Source organism: Polypterus senegalus, chromosome 14 (genome assembly GCF_016835505.1).
Source record: "Polypterus senegalus isolate Bchr_013 chromosome 14, ASM1683550v1, whole genome shotgun sequence".
NCBI lineage: Eukaryota > Metazoa > Chordata > Cladistia > Polypteriformes > Polypteridae > Polypterus > Polypterus senegalus.
Genome location: NC_053167.1, coordinates 6,395,449 through 6,415,972, shown reverse-complemented (window position 1 = coordinate 6,415,972; position 20,524 = coordinate 6,395,449). Strand labels below are relative to the sequence as shown.

Genomic DNA, 20,524 nt, shown 5'->3' with positions numbered 1-20,524 from the left:
TCTGTTCTTTGTAACGATTCTTTGAATTACGTAATATTTTTCAGAACAATAACTGTACCAACAGAATGATTTTCAAGACTCTATGTGAATATAACATTTCTGACTGAAAACAGAAAAATCTATCAGCTTTCTAGTAAGAAAAATTAAGTTTTTGCAGAAGGAAGAATTGTGGACATTAACCAATTGCTCTCAGGATCAATTAAGGAAAATGAGGAAGAAGTTCTCGATATAAAAGCAATGTCTCAGAGGAAAAATACCATTTAAACAAATTCATTCAAACATTTAGGTGTTTTAATGCTTAATAGTACTAAATTATAACGGACTTTAGCACATAAAACAACTAACATGCAAAAGCTTTATTCTGTTCTTTTTCATGTGAACTATTTTCTATAATCATGAATTTCTGCATTTATATTATTTCTATCCCAACACCTGTAAAAAAACCTGTAAGAACACATTTACAGGAATAATGTTTGAGCTTTGAACAGACAAAAAAGACTGCAACACCAGAATAAATCTTTAAGACTTCTCTTGATATCTTCTCCGGATCTGCAAGTGCTTAACATATGTCTACTATACAATATTTACCACACCTCAGGCATTTTTACCATGTTTGTGGACACCAATTAATAACGACTTGTCAGCGCCTGCATCCCACCAGTGTGCTGGAATCTCCACGTAGTCAATATCTGGGAGAACGATATCTAGTTTACTGTAACAGAAAACATGCACAAATAATAGAATCAAGGTTGTTCAGCATTAGGGCACCAACTTAACAAATGTTAAAATTGTCCTACTTTGTTGTATTTATATATATAGTACAAAGTAAAGACAAGAAAAATGTTTTGAAATAAAAAAACTTTTGTGTTAATATAAAAAATGTTAAAATACCAGCCACCAGGCTTTAGCATTACCATTTTATATCATAGCCCTTCCTCGCCATTTTCATATCTCATACTATCATTACTCATTGTCCTTCACTTATTTCAACATTTACACTACTTATTATATCTGATACAGAAGTATCGCTTGAGTAACAAACTATTTCTCATCAACTAGAGCTCAAAGGTATTTCTCATTTTTTGTCTGTACTTTATTTTAATAATGGATTATGATTTAGGCATCATTTAAGTAATTTTCATTTCAGCAATAGATGATAAATATGAGGTGAGACACAAAAATAACCGGACTGGGCTTGGGGCTTTCCTGGAAAACAATTTGGAGGTCGGCCAGACATGAATCATAGAATTATATCCCCTCCTACAAGCCCTCTCAAACCGCCGATATATCCTGTGAAAAGCCCAGTTTGTATTTGCACAACAATCGTTACGTGAGTTGCCACAATAATGTTGGGTGAAGAAAAAAAAAATCGAACAGGGAATTAACATCAAATTTCTCAGCGAATTTTCTCTTTTTCCGTAAAGCAGTTTTTGACTGACAAAAATATTCTTGTCCTTGATCATCCTCCCTATTCACCTAATTCAGCTCCCTGTGATTTTTTCACTTGTTCCTGAAAATCAAAAGTGACCTGAAAGGAACACAATTTTCTTCAATGGATGAAGTGAAGACAAAAATGACAAGCCTATTGAAGAGTCTCAAGCAAGAAGACTTCCAGCACAGTTTCAATCAATGGAAGATACGTATGGAGCGGTGTAGAGATCAGGAGGGGGAGTATATAGAAGGGGACAAAGTTTAGAATGCTGTAATTCATCAATAAATATATATTTTTTTACTAATCCGGTTATTTTTGTGCCTAACCTCGTATATTTGATAGAAAAAACATACATTCTACACAATAAACATTTTAAACGCAAATAAAGAGAGATTAATAATTCCAGAGTGAATGTTGAAAAAGAAAATAATGAATTTATGTAATAAAAATATATATTTATATGTGTATAATCACAACCAACTGCATTTCATCTATTCATATTATAGAGCCAAACTAAATTTCTTGAAGCCTAAAAATGATAGAAAATATATGGCAAAATTTGTCTCAAAACAGTAAGTATACAACATACCTGTAGTAAATACTGAACAATCATAACAGTAATGGATGCTTCCTAAAGTCAGTCTTAAGATAATACAGCTTTTCTCAAAATTATGTCAATTAGTGTTGCTTATTAGTATTTTTTTAGCCATTATAACATCCTTGCTTCTACCTAAACGTATCTTGCTTCTCAGTGTACATTTGCCAAATGTTTGATTGACATGAACCATAAGGCTACTGAAAACCTCAGTCCTGCCACTGTGGGTTCATTTCTGACATGACAAATGTGTGCTTTTTCCAAAAGGCTCATTAGCACGTAATAGTATATTAGGAGGATATCTTCTGATTGTTTCGAAATGGTTTAAGTAGGAGCTACAAGGAAGTTTAAAGAACATTTTAAACATAATGTTTGCAGTATGATGGAAAGAGTAAAAAAAAGTCTCAACCCTTCATTTCTTTCTGACGGGTGTTAATGTATTTAATATGTTAAATGATAATGGAGTTAATGTAGATAAAATGAACAGCCTTCCAAAATTTTTATTGCTATTTCAGAGTATTCCTATGATTATTAAAAAAAATCTTAAACAAAAAAACTTTGATTCTGTTATCAACTTGATAGAAAGCAAAAAGTTAACACATCAAAGAATTACAAAAATCAAAAGCAGAAGGTGGCATGCCACTGCCTGACTTTCATCTATACCTCTGGATTGTGAATATTTAAAATTTAAGACGACACCACAAAGTCAGGCTGAATATGCATATGCCTTGTTGGATCAGGAAAGAAAATCTTATATATACTCTTTTATTATTTGCTAGTCATTAGTAATTATTGTTAATTTACTACAGATGAAAGTAGGAATCTATTTAGTTAGCCAATAAAAGGTGTCAATTCACTCTACTTTCTCCTGTATCAATCTATGGCTAACATGGTACAACCCTCTACTGTATGTTAATTTCCTAGTAAATAGATTGTGCTTCACTCAATCAAAATTTGGGACCAATGTAGAAAACACTTTAAGGAACAGACACTGCTATTTGCCACTCCATTACAGAATAACTTTGCATTCAAGTCCTCCCTCAACCATAAAGTATTTAAGTCTTAGAAGACACCATGCATCTCAAACTTCAGAGATCTTTATATTGACAATACGTTAGCACCTTTTGATTAGTTGTATTGTAAACATGGAGTCCTTCATCAAACTTTGCGACAGGGGCTTGGCGTTGTTATCCACCCGGGACGCCCCTGCACACTACAGTATATTCAGGGAGAGCAGCCATGGACATTGCAATACCTGCCCCGTAGCGCTAGTTGGCCGCCTCCCTGGGGTGGAACAGTACCTCGGGTTCCCTCAGGGCATCCTGGGAATTGGAGTTGGGTGCAGCCCTGTTGGGTCCCACAGGTACCACCAGGGGGCACTGTATTTGGGACTCCTGAGCCCGTGTGGGCAACCAATTTGTCACACACGGAAGTGCAGCCGGAAATAAGGAATTAAGCACCTGGAGCACTTCCGGGTGAACTATAAAGGGAGCCAGCGACCACCACTCAGTGGCCAGAGTCAGGTGGGAGGAGGACGAAGATTGGTGAGGAGTGGTGAAGAAAGAAGAGACATTTGTGGTTATTGTGTGCTCGGGACTGTGTTGTGTCTGTGGGTACGGGGAAGATGTAGCCCACAGACGAAGAAAAAAAAGTTTATTAAATTTTACACGTGTCTCCCGTGTCAAATCTGTGTCGGGTCGGGCACTATATAGCATCTTTCTTACAACTTATTTTTCAATTTACAAGCAGGAACTCTATAAAAAAAAGAATTTTCCAAACATTCCTAAACCAACACAAAAAAATTATACTCAAAAATAAGTTAACTATCAAGGAGAAGAATACTAGCAGCATTTCCACACTTGATCAAAAACTGACACAGTACTCATCTTTTAGATCACCTTCAGTAATCCTAGTAGACCTTTCTATCAATATCTCAGGGAAGGAGTGGAATTTGATCGTTTGCAACATTCATTCTCCTTTAGTTTGTACAAAACACATCAAAGATACAACTGCCTCACAATTAGACTCTAGTAGTGAATCATTAAAATAACTTTAAAATCTTATGATTAAAAACTTTACTGTTAAGAGATTAGCATTCAGGTCATACATGAGGACTAAAGAGCATTCCAACAAGCTTAAAACAAAATAATGAAAATGTATAAATAAGAAAATGATTACAAAGTGATACCCAAATGTACGCCCCAGGTGGCACTGTTGATACACTTATCAGAAAACCACCAAGACCATTCCTGGAAAAGTTTGTTCTTCAAAACATTATGTGAAACATAAAGACTATCAGTTATTCTTTAAAGCTATTTATTTTGCAGCCAAATAAAGCTAACACAAGATTCATATCTCTGAACAAAGAAAGATTGAGGAAATTTGTGTTACCTTGCAGAAATGCCTTCTAATGCTTTGTCTGCTGCCTCCCCAAGTATTTCTGACTTCAAGTAATAAAGCATTCTGACTCTAAGTAAAACCCTGCAAGATCATCAAAAATCAGTAACTAATATGTATGTTTACTGAAAATGTTTTGTTAACAATAATTATAATTATGTTTATCTTTACATAGAAGATATCACATTAAAATGCTATATAAGCATTACAAGACATCACAGAAATTAACGTATTGACAACAAACAGCACATAGACTAAATTCTAAACACTTATGAACATACATACTTCAGTAAAAATAAATCATGCTACTGTCAAAAGTTTACAAGATATAAATAATACAAATAATATTTATTGTTTGTTTAAATAAATGATGCAATGCATTCCAGGATTTACATTACACATAAAATAAAATACTTAAAGTCCCACATTTTATAACAAAACTGTCAGTTATATTAAAGGCCTAGCTTCTTTGATCTTGAAGCTAATAATCTAATTGTATCTAGAGGGTAAAAAATATATATATATATATATATATATATATATATATATATATATATATATATATATATATATATATATATATATATATACACACACATACACACACACACACACGTACACACACTTGTAGAACAAAGTCCAGTAGAAAGCACCATTCATTTCATTATAAGTAAAGTTTATTACAGAAAATGTTTTCAAAAAAAGGAAGGGCAACAAGCCCTATCACCATAAACAGTCGTACTTAGAAAAGTGGGCACTGAAAAGAGATCAGCATCAAAGAAACCTAAACAATAAACAAATCATAAAAATTGTAGGAAAATAAAGGACAGAATTATAAGTGAGAATGCTAAACAAACATTGTCACAATTAAGAGAACAGCTAAGGCAGGAATCATATAAGTGAATGAACAGAGGTGGTTACTGCTTTAGTATTATTATTATTACATAAACTATATAATGGAAGGGACATGTGGACAGGCATACTGAGGATCCTTATTTGGTTGAGAGGCCAGTGCAATGGAAGAACTGGGGGGAGCCGAGTCGGTTGAACATTTTCTCCTCCGATACACCAGACGGCAGTATCCCTGAGTTGGGACTCCCACACAGTCAACCGCAGGGCATGCTGAGATTTGCAGTCCCATGGGCCAGCCCTATTGAGTTCCGTTAGGGCCACCAGGGGGAGCTGCTAGGATTCAGTGTCCCTACTTTCTGAGACCTCCAGTCAACCCGGAAGAACTTCCAACAGGCTATGTCCTAGCACCGGAAGCACTCCTATGTCTTAGATAAAAGAAACTGCCCAATCTCAGCCAGGGAGTAGGAGTCAAGTGGAAGAGAATGAAGCTTGTCTGGAAGAGTGGAAGGTGAAGCAAAACAATTGGTGTGAGAATTGCAAAATCCTTTGTAAGGTATTTGAATGCAAATAAACCCTTTAATTATATCAGGACTTGTGTCTGTTCAATTGTGTCTAGGGTGCTGCAATGCCCCCTATTGGTCAAAACTGATTTGTAAATTGGATGCAAATAACAAAAACAAGCTATGCCAAAAGTGAAAGTATATAACAAAAATCATCCCTCAAAAGTGTAGTTCTGTCATGAATAGTAAGGAACTACAGAAAGCAGTAGTAAAACTACATAACAAAAAATTGTACATCTGTATTTATCCTTTGGTTTTGCTTTTGAAAATATCGAAACTCAAAAAAATAGTAGCAGTGTGTGAAGCAGAGCAAAATTTTTACTCACTTGTCTGACTAACATGAAATATAACAGAACAGGCTTATTTTACAGTTCTTATTTGTTATAATTCTAATGCAAAATTTATTAGTTTGTAATAAATTTACACAAATCATTTTGCAAGAAAGAATGCAGCATCATTTAGGGGAAGGTCAACAGTCTTCTGTGTAACATTTACTGTAGTTATCACAAAAGACAAGAAGCTTGTTTTTATTATATATACCTGTCAGGGTTGTGGAGTGTCTTAAAAGTTCACATCATCGTTTCAAAACTCAATAATGTTTGATACCATTGTGGGGCATACCTGGGGAGATGCTTGTGGATTACGAATAACTGACTACTCTGTCCACATATTGTGGAAAGCGTCAACATGGGGTGGTGAGAGACTGGTGTGCAGGTGTTTTAGCTTGGGATGTAGGAGTTAGTTTTGTTGTCCCAAAGACTGCTGCAGCTCAGGGCACGTGGCAGTATTTGGTAATGTTATTAAAATGATGCAAAGGTGATTTGGTCCAAGTTTATTTAAAATTTCTACAAATCATGATGTCGTATTGGCACAAAACTTTGAAAGTAAATCTGCCTCATTAAAAGGATTTGAATAAATGTCTACCAACAGGAAGCTAGAAGTTACTAAATTACTTTTACTTACTCAAAAACTGCATCTTTAGTTGATCTTGCTACCATCTTCTGAACAAAAAAAGCAACTTGGCATGCATGCCTGACAGCTTTCTTGTGAGGCACACAAGATTTAAAAAGTGACTGCTGCAGTTTGCCACTTTGAGGAAATTTCTGAAAATGTCTGGAGTCAATCAATGATATTTATTTGCATCAGTGAAGTGCCCAGCCAATAAGCAATGGACTACATCATTGATAATTGGCTAATAACTTTTTCTTATTAGTGAAATCACCAAAAAAATTTTCAAAACTAATCTAAATGTATGAAAGAAATCTTATAACGATCCAAATGTGTAAAAACTTCAACTTTTTACCTTGTACTCATTTGTGAACTTCAACAACTTCCAGCCAAAGTCAATTCATATTTTTGTTGGACAGAAAAATGAACAGCTTTCTTCCAGTGCAACAAAGCAGCATTTTGCTTCTCAGACAATATCTGTTCTTCATCGGGAGGACTCTCATATTTAAACTTTCACTAATAGGAGTTTAAGCAGGCTACACAAATTGATGCAGTCAAAGTACAAGTAGAAAAAGGTGCATTTTGTGCATTGTGTCTCAGTCTGTTGCCCAACGTGAAAATTATAGAGAGTTTTGTGCAGAGAAACTGCATGCAATTACATTAGCATGTTGAACAGAGGAATTTCTCTGCTAGAGGCTTGGGCATGTAATGTCAATGTTGTCTTTCACATGAATTTGAGCACTATGATGCCAAGTGTTTCACTTAGGATTTTAATAATCAAACAATTGCTATTACTGACCAGATGATTTTTAACTCACAAAAAAATCAGTTTATAAAATGAAAGATTAGCTGCACAGTGCAAAGTTAATAAATAAGCAATAAGGTTAGTACTACAGTTAGCTATAAGGTTGATTGAAAATGAATAGTCTAGCAAAACACACAGAATGCTGACAGGTGATAGGTTTAGTGTAGGTATAGGCAATAAAGGAACACAGATGCTCTGATTAGTGTTATCATGTTTTGTGAAGAGGGCTTATTTAATATATGTTTACCATATTCATCCACGACATGCAGTGTCAGCTTTGAATGTAATCTTAATCCCAGAGCATAAAAACTATAACCGGTTCTTAATATGTACACACTTTGCTCATGGCTATTGTACACAGCTAAAGTTTGCTCTTTGGAAAGTATAAAAAGCTCTATGAGGCAAAGGTTAAAAAAAGGATAGTAATAAGGAGGTGTGCAGAGCATATAATTACCCCCCATCCCACCACTGGGCCCAACTAACATGGAATTTTTATAAATGGTGAGAAGAAAAATGTTCTTGTTTAAAGCCAGTGTGAAAACAGGATGACATTTACTGCTAAAACTACAATTAAATGAATTTGTTGGTAATTGTACATACTTTTTACGAAAACATAAATGTAGCTCCACACTTTTAATATCCATCCATCTATCCATTTTCCTAAACTGCTATTTCAGGGAAAGGTAGCAGGGGAAGCTAGAGCCTATCCCAGCAATAATTGGGTGCAGGGCACGAACACCACATGGACAGGGCACCAATTCTCCAAAGGGTGAACACACACACGCTCACTTAACCAATTTAGAATCACCAGTTCACCTAACCTTTGGACTGTGAGAGGAATCCAGAGAACCCAGAGGAAACCCACACAAACACAGGGCAAACGTACAAGCTTCATGCATGGAGTTGACACATTAACAGACAGAAAGCATTTGATTATTTCAAACTGAAAAATGATTACAACAAAACTAGTTGATTTATGAATAAGACAAACAGTTCTATTTGACATAAATATAGTCTTTACTGTCAAAGCTCAAATGCCAAATGATGGTCAAGGGACATTATATCTTTGATTGCTGGCATCAACCGCAGCACCAACTATGGTCATCGCTGCTCTTGTGAAAAGAATGGAGATAAATGCCATCAACTTAGGGAGGGAGAGGCAAGTTCATTGTACCACGTGAACGTCACTGACAGAATAAAACTGAAAAATAAAAAAAAAGTTCTTTTACAAGTTGCCAAAATTTACGTACACTGGGTGTTGCAGGATCAAATCAAATGAAAGTATTTATTATATTATAGTAATAATAATAGCAGCTCACTACTCAAAACGCGGTGCACCCAGACTCAATCTGGAAACCTTTTGGTTAAAAGGCAGCAGTTCTTACCTCTGCACTATCCAACAATACATGTTAACTTTCTGTCAATTGATATTTGAACTTGGGTTTTTAATTTATTAACAGCAACATGTATATTGATTTTTTTTTTCTTTGGTTATATTCATAAAAAAAGCACACATTTATTTGATATTTGGACTAAAGTCTTCTCACATTATATACCTCACGTCATTATTAGTATAACATGGAAAAAGTTTCTGTTGTAGATATGTGTTCAGCCTTTCTTGCCTCACATTTCCTGTCATCCTTCATTTACACGGATCACACATGAAATGCATGTACTCCAAATAACAATATATTATTTACCCTATACAACTCCAGGCACTTCACACCCAGATAAACACACTTGAGCTCTGAGAATTTTGTGCCTGACTTCAGCTTCATTGGTGTGGGATGGTATAGCAGGCTGCTTGTGCTGATCAACACATTTGCAAATCAAAACACGCTAATGGAGAGGTGCGAAGGAATTTAAGGTGGCCCAGGATTACAACTTTTTTCATAGGCTTCAGGGATTCTAGTGTTAACCCTCAACTCCCTCTGTCTCTTGGTACAATATATATATATATATATATATATATATATATATATATATATATATATATATATATATATATATATATATATATATATAAAGTTATGCTGAATAATGGGGGTGGAAGCATGCGGTTTACCTACTTGTTACAGTGCTGCTTCAGATGTTTCTTGTAGCTATCATCACAGAGTACAGTCTCAGGATTGCAGTTTGCTAACCAGTCAGCATTCTTTATTTCAGGAAGTGACATCTGGTTCTTCATCTTTTTCCCTTTACGCCCTCGTGGAACTGGAGCAGACAGACCTGCAAATAAGTTTTTTGTTAAAAATAAATTTGGTGTGAGGAAGCAAATGAACTTAGTATTAATTTTAATAATAGTTTACCTAAACGAAAACCAATACATTAGGAAAAAAATGCATTTTTCTGATAAATAAGTATATATTGCAATTTGCACTTTTATGATCATTAGGAGTGTCACAAGGTTGATAACAAGACATTCATTTTAGTGGAAAGAAAACATTTACTTCATATAATGAGCTCTCAGTAAATCATCACAACATTCATAAAGGACCGAAACTGCACATTTTTAGCATCTGATACTAGTTTACATTCAAAAAAGAATTTAAATGAAGCCAAGTAATTATTATACAACCATATTTTTGACAAAATCTACTTATGTACACAAGCCCAGTTTTGTCTATTCAGCAGTTACACTCTTTTTGGTGTGAACTTTCACAATGAGCCAAATATTGCAATGTATTTTGTAATGCATGTAGAAACCAAATGCAATGCATATTTAATTCTAACAGATGGTGCTTCGCTAACATTAGCACTGTTATTGAGAATCCTATAGCAAAAGCCGCTATTGAAAACAACAGTCAAACTTACACTATAACTTAGTAAATGAAATTTAAATAGAATATAGAACATAAGAATGAAAAAGGGAGTACTATTCTCATTATAAGTCAATTACACATTCAGTTGATCTGTGGTTATTGATGTAGCAAAGTAAGAGCAGGAATAAATTGTGCAAATAAGAAATTTAATTAACAGATTTAAAGAGGGCACACTGGCCTGCAGTGCACAAGGCCCGAGACCCCCACAATAAGGCCATCAGCTACATCCTTCTATATGACAACCACTGGGCTCCAATGGGATTAGTAGTTTATCCATTGGTCTTTTTTTTTATTTCCTATCATTTTTCCTATTTAAAATTTACATGCCATCTACGGGAATAAAAATGAGAAAAGCAGAGAATGATACGCTTGAGTAACTGTGTCAATTGGTGTTGAAGGTATTGTGGACAGCAGTTACACTTGTGAATTAATTTCAGCCAAATGATTATTTTGCACTTAGATTTGAACACTAGACCAACAGTCCACGACTTACTGTAGACCAGACCAGCTAGTTAGTAAATATTTGGCTTACTCCTTTATCCAATGAGATTTTGAAGAGCAGGATGTTTAAAAAGTGGTGAAGTGCACTTTTTCTGTTGAAGCACAGACACATTATGTGATATGCTTATTATTACAAAGTGATTCAGACACAGTAATTGAACTGGCTGCCTAGAAGTTTAACATCCAGTGCCATACTGCCCAAATAACCTAGAGATGATGTGTATAATCTGTGGTAAACCTTTACTGATCATGCGTTTCCCCTGAGAGCAGAGTTTAGAAGACTTGTAAGCCTTTGTGAAAGTAAGGATTAATGAATGTCACTACAGCATAGAGCCAACATTTGGCCAATATAAAGCGTGGACACTGGGGTAAAGTCATAGTAATCCTAAACCTTTTACCAACTAAGTTGTATTGAGAAAGTTTATAAATAAAAAAAGAAATAAATAACAGCCTTTTACACAGAAGGAGAGATGCTTCAGGTCATTTCCTTGATGTAAAGTTGTTAATACAGGAGATTGTCCTTCTGGGTTCACTGTGCATGGCTCTCCTTCACACCAAAGAATTGTCCATTATGATCAATAGTCAAAATTCCACTTAGGACCTCTTATAGTATGCTCAAGTGAAAGTGCGTCTCAACCATCCAGCAGGCTAATGAGAGACGGCTTTCATTTTCCTCCTTTCAGATGTGGCAGGGTAACAGGAATTTCAGAAGTTCATAAATGATATCCTTTTAAGAGTCTTAATCAGCCTCAACCTTTCTACTTATATCCCTTTACCATGTATAAGTGTCTTCCTATTTTCCTTATTAACTTGTTGGGGAATTTCACCAATCATGACTGCTGAAAAAAAGGTGGCCGGCTGGCCTTATTCTGCAGGTGAAGCCCATAATTTTTCAGAGTTCAAGTTTCACTATGTCAAAACAAAAAGGCAATACAGGTAAATGCAGACCTGATGAACTATAAAAACTGTGACATTTGTAATTACAGTGATACCTCGCTATATCGCACTTCGACTTTCACGGCTTCACTCCATCACGGATTTTAAATGTAAGCATATCTAAATATATATCACGGATTTTTCGCTGGTTCGCAGATTTCTGTGGACAATGGGTCTTTTAACTTATGGTACATGCTTCCTCAGTTTGTTAGCCCAGTTGATTTCATACAAGAGACGCTACTGGCGGATGGCTTAGAAGCTACCCAATCAGAGCATGTATTACATATTAAATAAAACTCCTCAATGATATACGATATGCTTCCCGTGTGGTGCTTGATTGTTTGCTTTTCTCTGTCTCTCACTCTCTCTGCCTGACGGAGGGAGTGTGAGCAGAGGGGCTGTTTGCACAGAGGCTGTTTGCCTAGAGGATACGGATGCACCTCTACAAAATGCCGCTTTATCGCGGTGCTTCGGCATACTTAAAAGCCCAAAACCACGTATTGATTTTTTGATTGTTTGCTTTTATCTCGCTCTCTCTCTCTCTCTGACATTCTCTGCTCCTGACACGCATTCTTTGAAGAGGAAGATATGTTTGCATTCTTTTAATTGTAAGAAAGAACTGTCATCTCTGTCTTGTCATGGAGCACAGTTTAAACTTTTGACTAAAGGGTGTTATTTTATGTCTAGAGGGCTCTAATAATGTTAACAGTGTGGGAGAGTTTATAAGGGCTTAAATATATAAAAATAACCATACAAACATATGTTTTCTACTTCGCAGATTTTTATCTATTGCTTGGGGGGTCTGGAACGCAACCCCTGCGATCGAGGAGGAATTACTGTATGGCATATTTTAAAACATTGTTTTGCTTTCAACATATGGGTTTATAGTGCTAAATTAGCAGATACTGTAGAGTAAAATGTTTAAATATGTGTTTGTCTTATACATGAGGCAATCACTGAAGCCACATTATTAAATACAGTCATATGAAAAAGTTTGGGAACCCCTCTAAGCCTGCATAATAATTTACTCCACTTTCAACAAAAAAAGATAACAGTGGTATGTCTTTCATTTCCTAGGAACATCTGAGCACTGGGGTGTTTTCCGAACAAAGATTTTTAGTGAAACAGTATTTAGTTGTATGAAATTAAATCAAATGTGAAAAACTGGCTGTGCAAAAATTTGGGTCCCCTTCTAATTTTGCTGATTTGAATGCATGTAACTGCTCAATGCTGATTACTTGTAACACCAAATTGGTTGGATTAGCTTGTTAAGCCTTGAACTTCATGGACAGGTGTGTCCAATCATGAGAAAAGGTATTTAAGGTGTTCAGTTGCAAGTTGTGCGTCCCTTTGAGGATCCCATGCTGTCACTCTTCAGAGGAGAGTCAAAGTAACTCTCAAAAGATCTGAAAACAAAGATTGTTCAGTATCATGGTTTAGGGGAAGGCTACAAAAAGCTATCTAAGAACATCTTGCTGCAGATGGTGTATCTGTACATCATTCTACAATTCAGCACAATTTGCACAAAGAACATCTGTATGGAAGGGTGATGAGAAAGAAGCCCTTTCTGCACTCACACCACAAACAGAGTCACTTGTTGTATGCAAATGCTCATTTAGACAAGCCAGATTCATTTTGTATCAAAGTGCTTTGGACTGACGAGACAAAAATTGAGTTACAGTGAACCCTCATTTATCACGGTTAATCCGTTCCAGACTCTACTGTGATAAATGAATTTTCGCGAAGTAGGATTCTTTATTTATAAATCGAATATTTTCGCAGATAGAGTATAGAAAACCTGTTTACGGCCTTCTAAATACGTTTAACATTATTAGAGCCCTCTAGACATGAAATAACACCCTTTAGTCACCATTACACTCGTATTATCCAATATATTAGACAAAATAAGAGAAAATAAGACATATTAGACGTTACAAATATCACATTACTAGGCACACTCGCATTTTAAGGCGACCAACTTTTATCCTCAATTTTTGTGCGCTCCATGTGTACATCAGGCATGTAAGTGTAGGGAATGAGAACATCAAAGTGCCCATTCATAACATCTCCCGAAAGCCTAAGTTTTTTTTTATCCCCTCAAGTGCCTGTCCAAAGTAGTACAATGTCAGCCCAAATCTGTACCACTACAGACGGAGTTTCATGCACTAAATAAGCTATAGATGAGAATAAGCAAGCACCATCTCCCCTGATCTTTACTACGCAGTGAGGCATTTGTACTCCATCAACATTAATTATTTCCAGAGACATAATTTTGTCTATTTTTCCAGCGCATTGCGCACAAAAGCAAAGGAACGATGAGAGCACCAGAACTCTGTTCACATCGTGTCGCTTAGTACCTCAAGCCGCAAGTAGTAAGTCTGTAATAAGCGGAATACCGCTACGCTTTGCACTCACGGGACGGAAGGACAATCCCGAACGCTTTTATATAGTAGATTATTGTACTTTACATTTAATTGCACACAAACACACATAGTTCTTACACACAACCACTAACCAATGAAAGCACAACCTCAGTAGGAGAGTCTTCAGAGGTGGTGCAGCATCTTCAGCAGGTGCGTTGTTGTCTTCTTTCGCTGAAGGAGTACTAGAAGTAGGCAGTGGGTGTCTGGGTGCGCGGCTGAAGAACATCTTGATAGGCAGTTGCTGGCACTGTCTTTTCATATGCGTGAGGAGGCTTTTGTAGGGTATTGCCATCTTTAATCATATCCAAGAGTTTCACCTTCTCCTGGATAGTAAGCATCTTCCTCCGGCGCTTAGTTTTATTGTCAGAAGGCTTAGAAAAAGCAGCACGTTTAGGAGCCATCGTAGGGCTTAAATAAAAGTTCTCTGAAAGCGCATGCGTAGTGACGTAAGCGTGTATGAGAAAAAAATCGCGATAGAGTGAAGCCGCGAAAGTCAAAGCGTGATATAGCGAGGGATCACTGTATTTGGTCATAACAAAAAACACTTTGCATGGCAGAAGAAGAACACTGCATTCCAAGAAAAACACCTGCTACCTACTGTCAAATTTGGTGGAGGTTTGATCATGCTGTAGGGCTGTGTGGCTAGTTAAGGGACTGGGGCCCTTGTTAAAGTCGAGAGTCAGATAAATTCAACTCAATATCAACAAATTCTTCAGGATAATTTTCAAGTATCAGTCACAAAGTTGAAGTTATGCAGGGGTTGGATATTCCAACAAGAGGATGACCCAAAACACAGTTCAAAATCTACAAAGGCATTCATGCAGCAGAAGTACAATGATCTAGAATGGCCGTCACAGTCCTTGAATATCATCAAAAATCTATGGGTTGATTTGAAGCAGGCTGTCCATGCTCGGCAGCCATCAAATTTAACTGAATTGGAGAGATTTTTATGAAAGAATGGTCAAAATACCTCCATCCAGAATCCAGACATCAAAGGCTATAGGAGGCATCTAGAGGCTGTTATATTTGCAAAAGGAGGCTCAACTAAGTATTGATGTAATATCTATGTTGGGGTGTCCAAATGTATGCACCTGTCTAATTTTGTTATAATGCATATTGCATATTTTCTGTTAATCCAATATCACTGCTGAAATACTACTGTTTCCATAAGGCATGTCATAAATTAAAAGGAAGTTGCTACTTTGAAAGCTCAACCAATGATAAACAAAAATCCAAAGAATTAAAAGGGGTTTCCAAACTTTATCATATGACTGTAACATTTAAAACAGATAATGCATGCTGGATTTATTACAGTGTTTCATATAAATTTAAATATTAACAACTCAACATCAAGTATCATCATCATCGAAGATTAATTGTATTACCAAAGTAAGGTTCAACAAACCTGAATGGTTCTGCAAAGCTTGGTTCTGGCCATCCTTAGTAGGTGTAATGAGATCCCAGATGAAACTTCGAATTTTCTCATCTCCTTTATAATGCTTCACGCAATATACTAGAAGTGCTCTACATATTACTTCCATGTCTTTCTCTGCCAAGTGCCACTTAAATCTGCCATGTGTAAGGATGTCCTTCCAGCGGCCCCAGCTGAAAATAAAAGCACAACACTTTTCTGAAACTGGCTTGGATAGGGGTTAAGCCTGTTGGGTGACAGTACATTTACAAATTCAGTACTGAATTGGTTGTATCTGTCTAGACTCCAACTTATAGTCAACAGTTCTACAGTTAACTCATGAATAAATTATGCACTGACTGGCTTAAACTAAATTACAGCATAGAAATATGTAATATCTACAAATCTAATATTAAAAATAGTACAGATCAACGAAAAAATAATCACATTGTTGAGTACTGTCTAATGGAATTTGTGTGTAGGATATAAACTAATAGTCTTTTTGCTAAAGCAAATGATACTCTAAATTAATGCACCGAGCTATTCACAATCACCTAGGCAATATAACAAAATCAAGCTGTTAATGCAAAACCTGGTAACTCTGAAACCAAACATTTCACAAAATACAAACTTAGACTCACCCAAATATGAGCAAATTCTTCTCCACCCTAAAGCACTCTGCTCGCATGTAGCGTCGGTTTCGTTCATTTAGACGTCGGGTACGACAAGGCCTGTCTTCAGAGTCACTATCCAGCTCTGAGAACTCCATCAACTCATCATCCTCGAATGAGTTATAATGTCTAGTTTGCTTCCTTACACGAGGTGTGTCAATCACTAAGCTCTCCTGAAACATAAAAAACACTTAGCCAGGATTCTTGCTTAAGAGTAATTTACAATATTCTTTTTTTTTTGAATGGACATACTCTAAGTGCTGCACATTCTGTAAAAAGGATTACAATAGCTATTGAGAAAAACTTAATCTCCTTGTTTCTCCAATAGTTATCTTGGAAGATGTTAACATCTATCAGTTTATTCCCTGAATGTCCAAAGCTTTGGAGCAAATAATAAAAGATGCAGTGTCCTTGACTTTCTGTGGAGACAAAAAATGCAGACCTCCTTCACACAGGAGTTCAAACTGTGTGAAGGAGATATTTTGCCTTCATACCAATATATGTAACCAGATCACTCCATCATCCTCAACCAGCAAATGTTGTGTACTTATACTGATGACACACAACTTGACTGTTAAAATCTCTGAGATTGCCTTAAATTTAAAAAATGCTTTAATCCCTCTGGGAAACTGGTAGAAAAAAATAATAAATCAACTTCCTATCAATCCATATTCTAACCCCACAAAACATATGAAATTTAAAGACTATAATAATCCTTAGCACTGATAAAACTTATACTATTATTAAGTACATTCTTTTAACATATAAACCAGCACATTATTCATTCTAGTCATGCCTTCTATAAATAAATAAAAAAATAACCATGTTCTTAAATATATATAATAACCTCCAATCCAAATGGTCCAAACCATGACTATCTTTTAGTGGTTATTTAGTTATTAGTAAAATGAAAGGGTAAGTGTGGTATTTTTTTTAACTCAAAGTTGTTTCTTCACAATCATGATATATACTAATTTGGCAGTTGAAACTGTGTTCTAAGTGAATCATTTTTTTTTTTATAAATACCTTGTCTGTTCTTGAAGTTTACAGTGGGGCTTTAGGATGCATGGGTCCATAGGTGATTAAAAAAAGTCTCAAAATTTACTGTGTGTCCACTGGCAAAGGTTTTAGTTTTAGAAAACATGCCTTCCACATTTATCAGGCATTTTTGTACTAATGTAAAAAAACTAAGAATATTATTTTATTACAGATTCATGGTACTATTTTCTCAAGGTATGGATACACTTCTTTTAAGTTTCTCAGCTTGCAGAGGTTATCATGGGTGGTGTTTTGATACTCAACGTCAAGCCTAAAACGACATTATACAGGTGCCGGTCATAAAATTAGAATATCATTTCAAAGTTGATGTATTTCAGTAATTCCATTCAAATAGTGAAACTTGTATTTTAGATTCATTCATTACACACAGACTGATGTATTTCAAATGTTTATTTCTGTTAATTTTGATGATTATAACTGACAACTAATGAAAGTCCCAAATTCAGTATCTTGGAAAATTAGAATATCAATCAATTAAGACCAATGCAAAAAAAGGATTTTTTAGAAATGTTGGCCAACTGAAAGGTATGAACATGAAAAGTATAAGCATGTACAGCACTCAATATTTAGTTGGGGCTCCTTTGGCCTGGATTACTGCAGCAATGCGGCGTGGTATGGAGTCGATCAGTCTGTGGCACTGCTCAGGTGTTATGAGAGCCAATGTTGCTCTGATAATGGCCTTCTGCTCTTCTGAATTGTTGTGTCTGTCACACCGCATAATGAACCACTCCTAGTCCCCAGCGAAATTTAATAGGAGTGCCCCCTTCATCGGCCCCACAGCTCCTCACACTGAGGCTTGTTACCGACTACCTGCCTTCATCCATATTTAACACAGGCTCTCCTGATCCTGACTCAATTGATCTCTCTTTTATTCTTCTTTCATTTCAAACTCCATTCTCTCCTTTCTGTTCTTATTTCTTTTCTTTCTCTTTTTCTCCCTCTGACTTCTGTGCAGGCTTCTTAAACTACCCGATTGAGAGAAGACGAGACAACTACACTCTCCAAGGTACGAATGAAGTATCTGACTAATCCAATCGCATTCAAATGCGGAGTACGCCATCAGCCAAGCACTGCAATCAACTTCAGAGTGGTGCAGTCATATGGCACCTGCAACTGTTCTAAGCCTGCACTCTCTGGAGACTTGATTATTTATTTAAAACCTACACTGCAGCACACAAGTTTAATTTTACTTCGTACAGAAAACAATACATCTGAACTGAACTGAACTGATTACACTGCATTGCATTACTAATAAAAGCCTTATTTTTTTTGAAAGAGCCAAGTCACCTTTTCTGAGGTGTGTCGTACATGATCCCCAAAAAAAAAAAAAATAATTGTGTGCAGAGTGCGTGATAGAGCAGATTAATACACCATGACCCAATTTAAATTTTTTTAATGCATTATGAGTCACACTTGCTGATGAAATGGTAATAAAAAAACTGAGCACAATGTTTCTGAGCAAGTAAATTCATTAACACTCAGGCCATTTAACTTGCAAATACACGGGAAGAAAATACAGACTCAATGTAGAACCTGGTGCTATGAGGCAGGAATGACAGGCCATTCTGCTTACATTAAAGCACGTGTCCGGTGGCAGGAGGAGAGGAGAAAGGTAAAGAGAGTGGAACTGAGGGTAGGAACTTTGAATGTTGGCAGTATGACTGGTAAGGGTAGAGAGTTAGCCGATATGATGGAGAGAAGGCAGGTTGATATATTGTGAAGCAGGGGCGTGGAAATCAAATTTGTTTCTACTTGCCCATGGACAAGTAAACTTAAAAAATCCACTTGTCCCCCAGTTAAATTCACTTGCCCATAAACAAATAACAAAAGTGAAAAATAGTTTAATTTTTCTGATCTCTTTTATTGATACTGAAAAAAGTTCTTTCAAGGAGTAGTATTTTGCCACCTTGCTCTAGAACATTATATAAAAGATTATTTTAACTGGCTAATAAACAATGCCTTCATTATAGCTACACTAGTTCTTTTTTTCATATATTACAGTTACATAACAGAACACTGTCCCGATTAATTTTCTGCCATGTTCTTCAGCTTTTGTCTTGCAACTTCTTCTCCCCCAAGAATCTTTACTATCTAAGACAGCCTGGGCTGAATGCTGTTCATTTCTGCTTGAGCTGAACTGCATGGTTCCTGGACTGATGGTCCTGCAGAAGTGGATGCTGATGACTTTTCAGTTTTTTTATGAGTGATGTGCCTGTTGCCAGGTGACAGCAAAAATACCACAGCTGGTCGTGGGTCAAACTCCTCTAAAGAAGCAGTACTGAACAGTCTAACATAACGCTCAACCTCCGAGCGTTCAACTTTAGAAAACGCTTTTTCAATTGAACCAACTTTTTTCTTAATTTTTGGACTCATGTCTCCATCTGATGTACTAAACCCCCAGTTCCTATCCTTTTTCTTTCTGCACATAACCAATCACCACACAATAAACGTATATGTGAATACAGCGCGAAACCAACTTGTTTTGTATGAAAAATTCTCTATTCAAAAACGATCTATAGACAGCTCATCAAAATTGATGTCACGTAATAAATTTCTTAACTCCTAAATATATCACAACCTACGCGAAAACGCAAATTTCAGGAAAGATTAACTGCCTAACAAGCTTTATGTGGCGAAAACAACTGCATTGTAGGTGAAATGACCGCATTTTTATGTAGAAAAAATGAATGTTATCAATAATATATAAAAGTTATCGATTATAATGAAAAATCATCAAATTACATCGTAATGTCGGCATGAAAAAAATGACCGCAACTCCAAGCGTGTAAACAGTAGGGTAAAATACTTATGTAAGACCACAAGAGTGATTCCCCTTTGAAAAATCAGCCATTATTTTGTAAAAAATATTGAATACCAATTTCAGACATGAAGAACATGCCTAAGTAGACTGTTTCTGCACAAAGTACATACCCAAATGTTTAGATTTTAAAGTAGTGGTAAAAATGTGCCCTGGACAGCACATATAATTCTTTTTTCTCCAGAAATTTGCACTTGTCCGCGGACAACTGAAACCAGAAAAACATGCTTGTCCGATGGTCAATTTACCCGTGTCGGACGAGTCGGGCATTGGAATTCCGCACCCCTGGGAAGG

At 36.1% G+C, this 20,524-nt stretch overlaps 1 protein-coding gene across 1 annotated transcript in view; it reads right to left on the bottom strand.

Annotated features, from left to right (window-relative positions):
- Positions 1-20,524, bottom strand: part of chd6 (chromodomain helicase DNA binding protein 6) — a 235,714-nt gene that overhangs the window by 29,900 nt on the left and 185,290 nt on the right. Inside the window, exons 22-26 of the mRNA XM_039735928.1 lie at positions 16,324-16,526; positions 15,677-15,876; positions 9,659-9,818; positions 4,419-4,508; positions 601-712 (exon numbers count right to left, since the gene is read on the bottom strand). Of these exons, the coding sequence (XP_039591862.1) occupies positions 601-712; positions 4,419-4,508; positions 9,659-9,818; positions 15,677-15,876; positions 16,324-16,526 (765 nt within the window). The remainder of the gene's footprint in view (positions 1-600; positions 713-4,418; positions 4,509-9,658; positions 9,819-15,676; positions 15,877-16,323; positions 16,527-20,524) is intronic.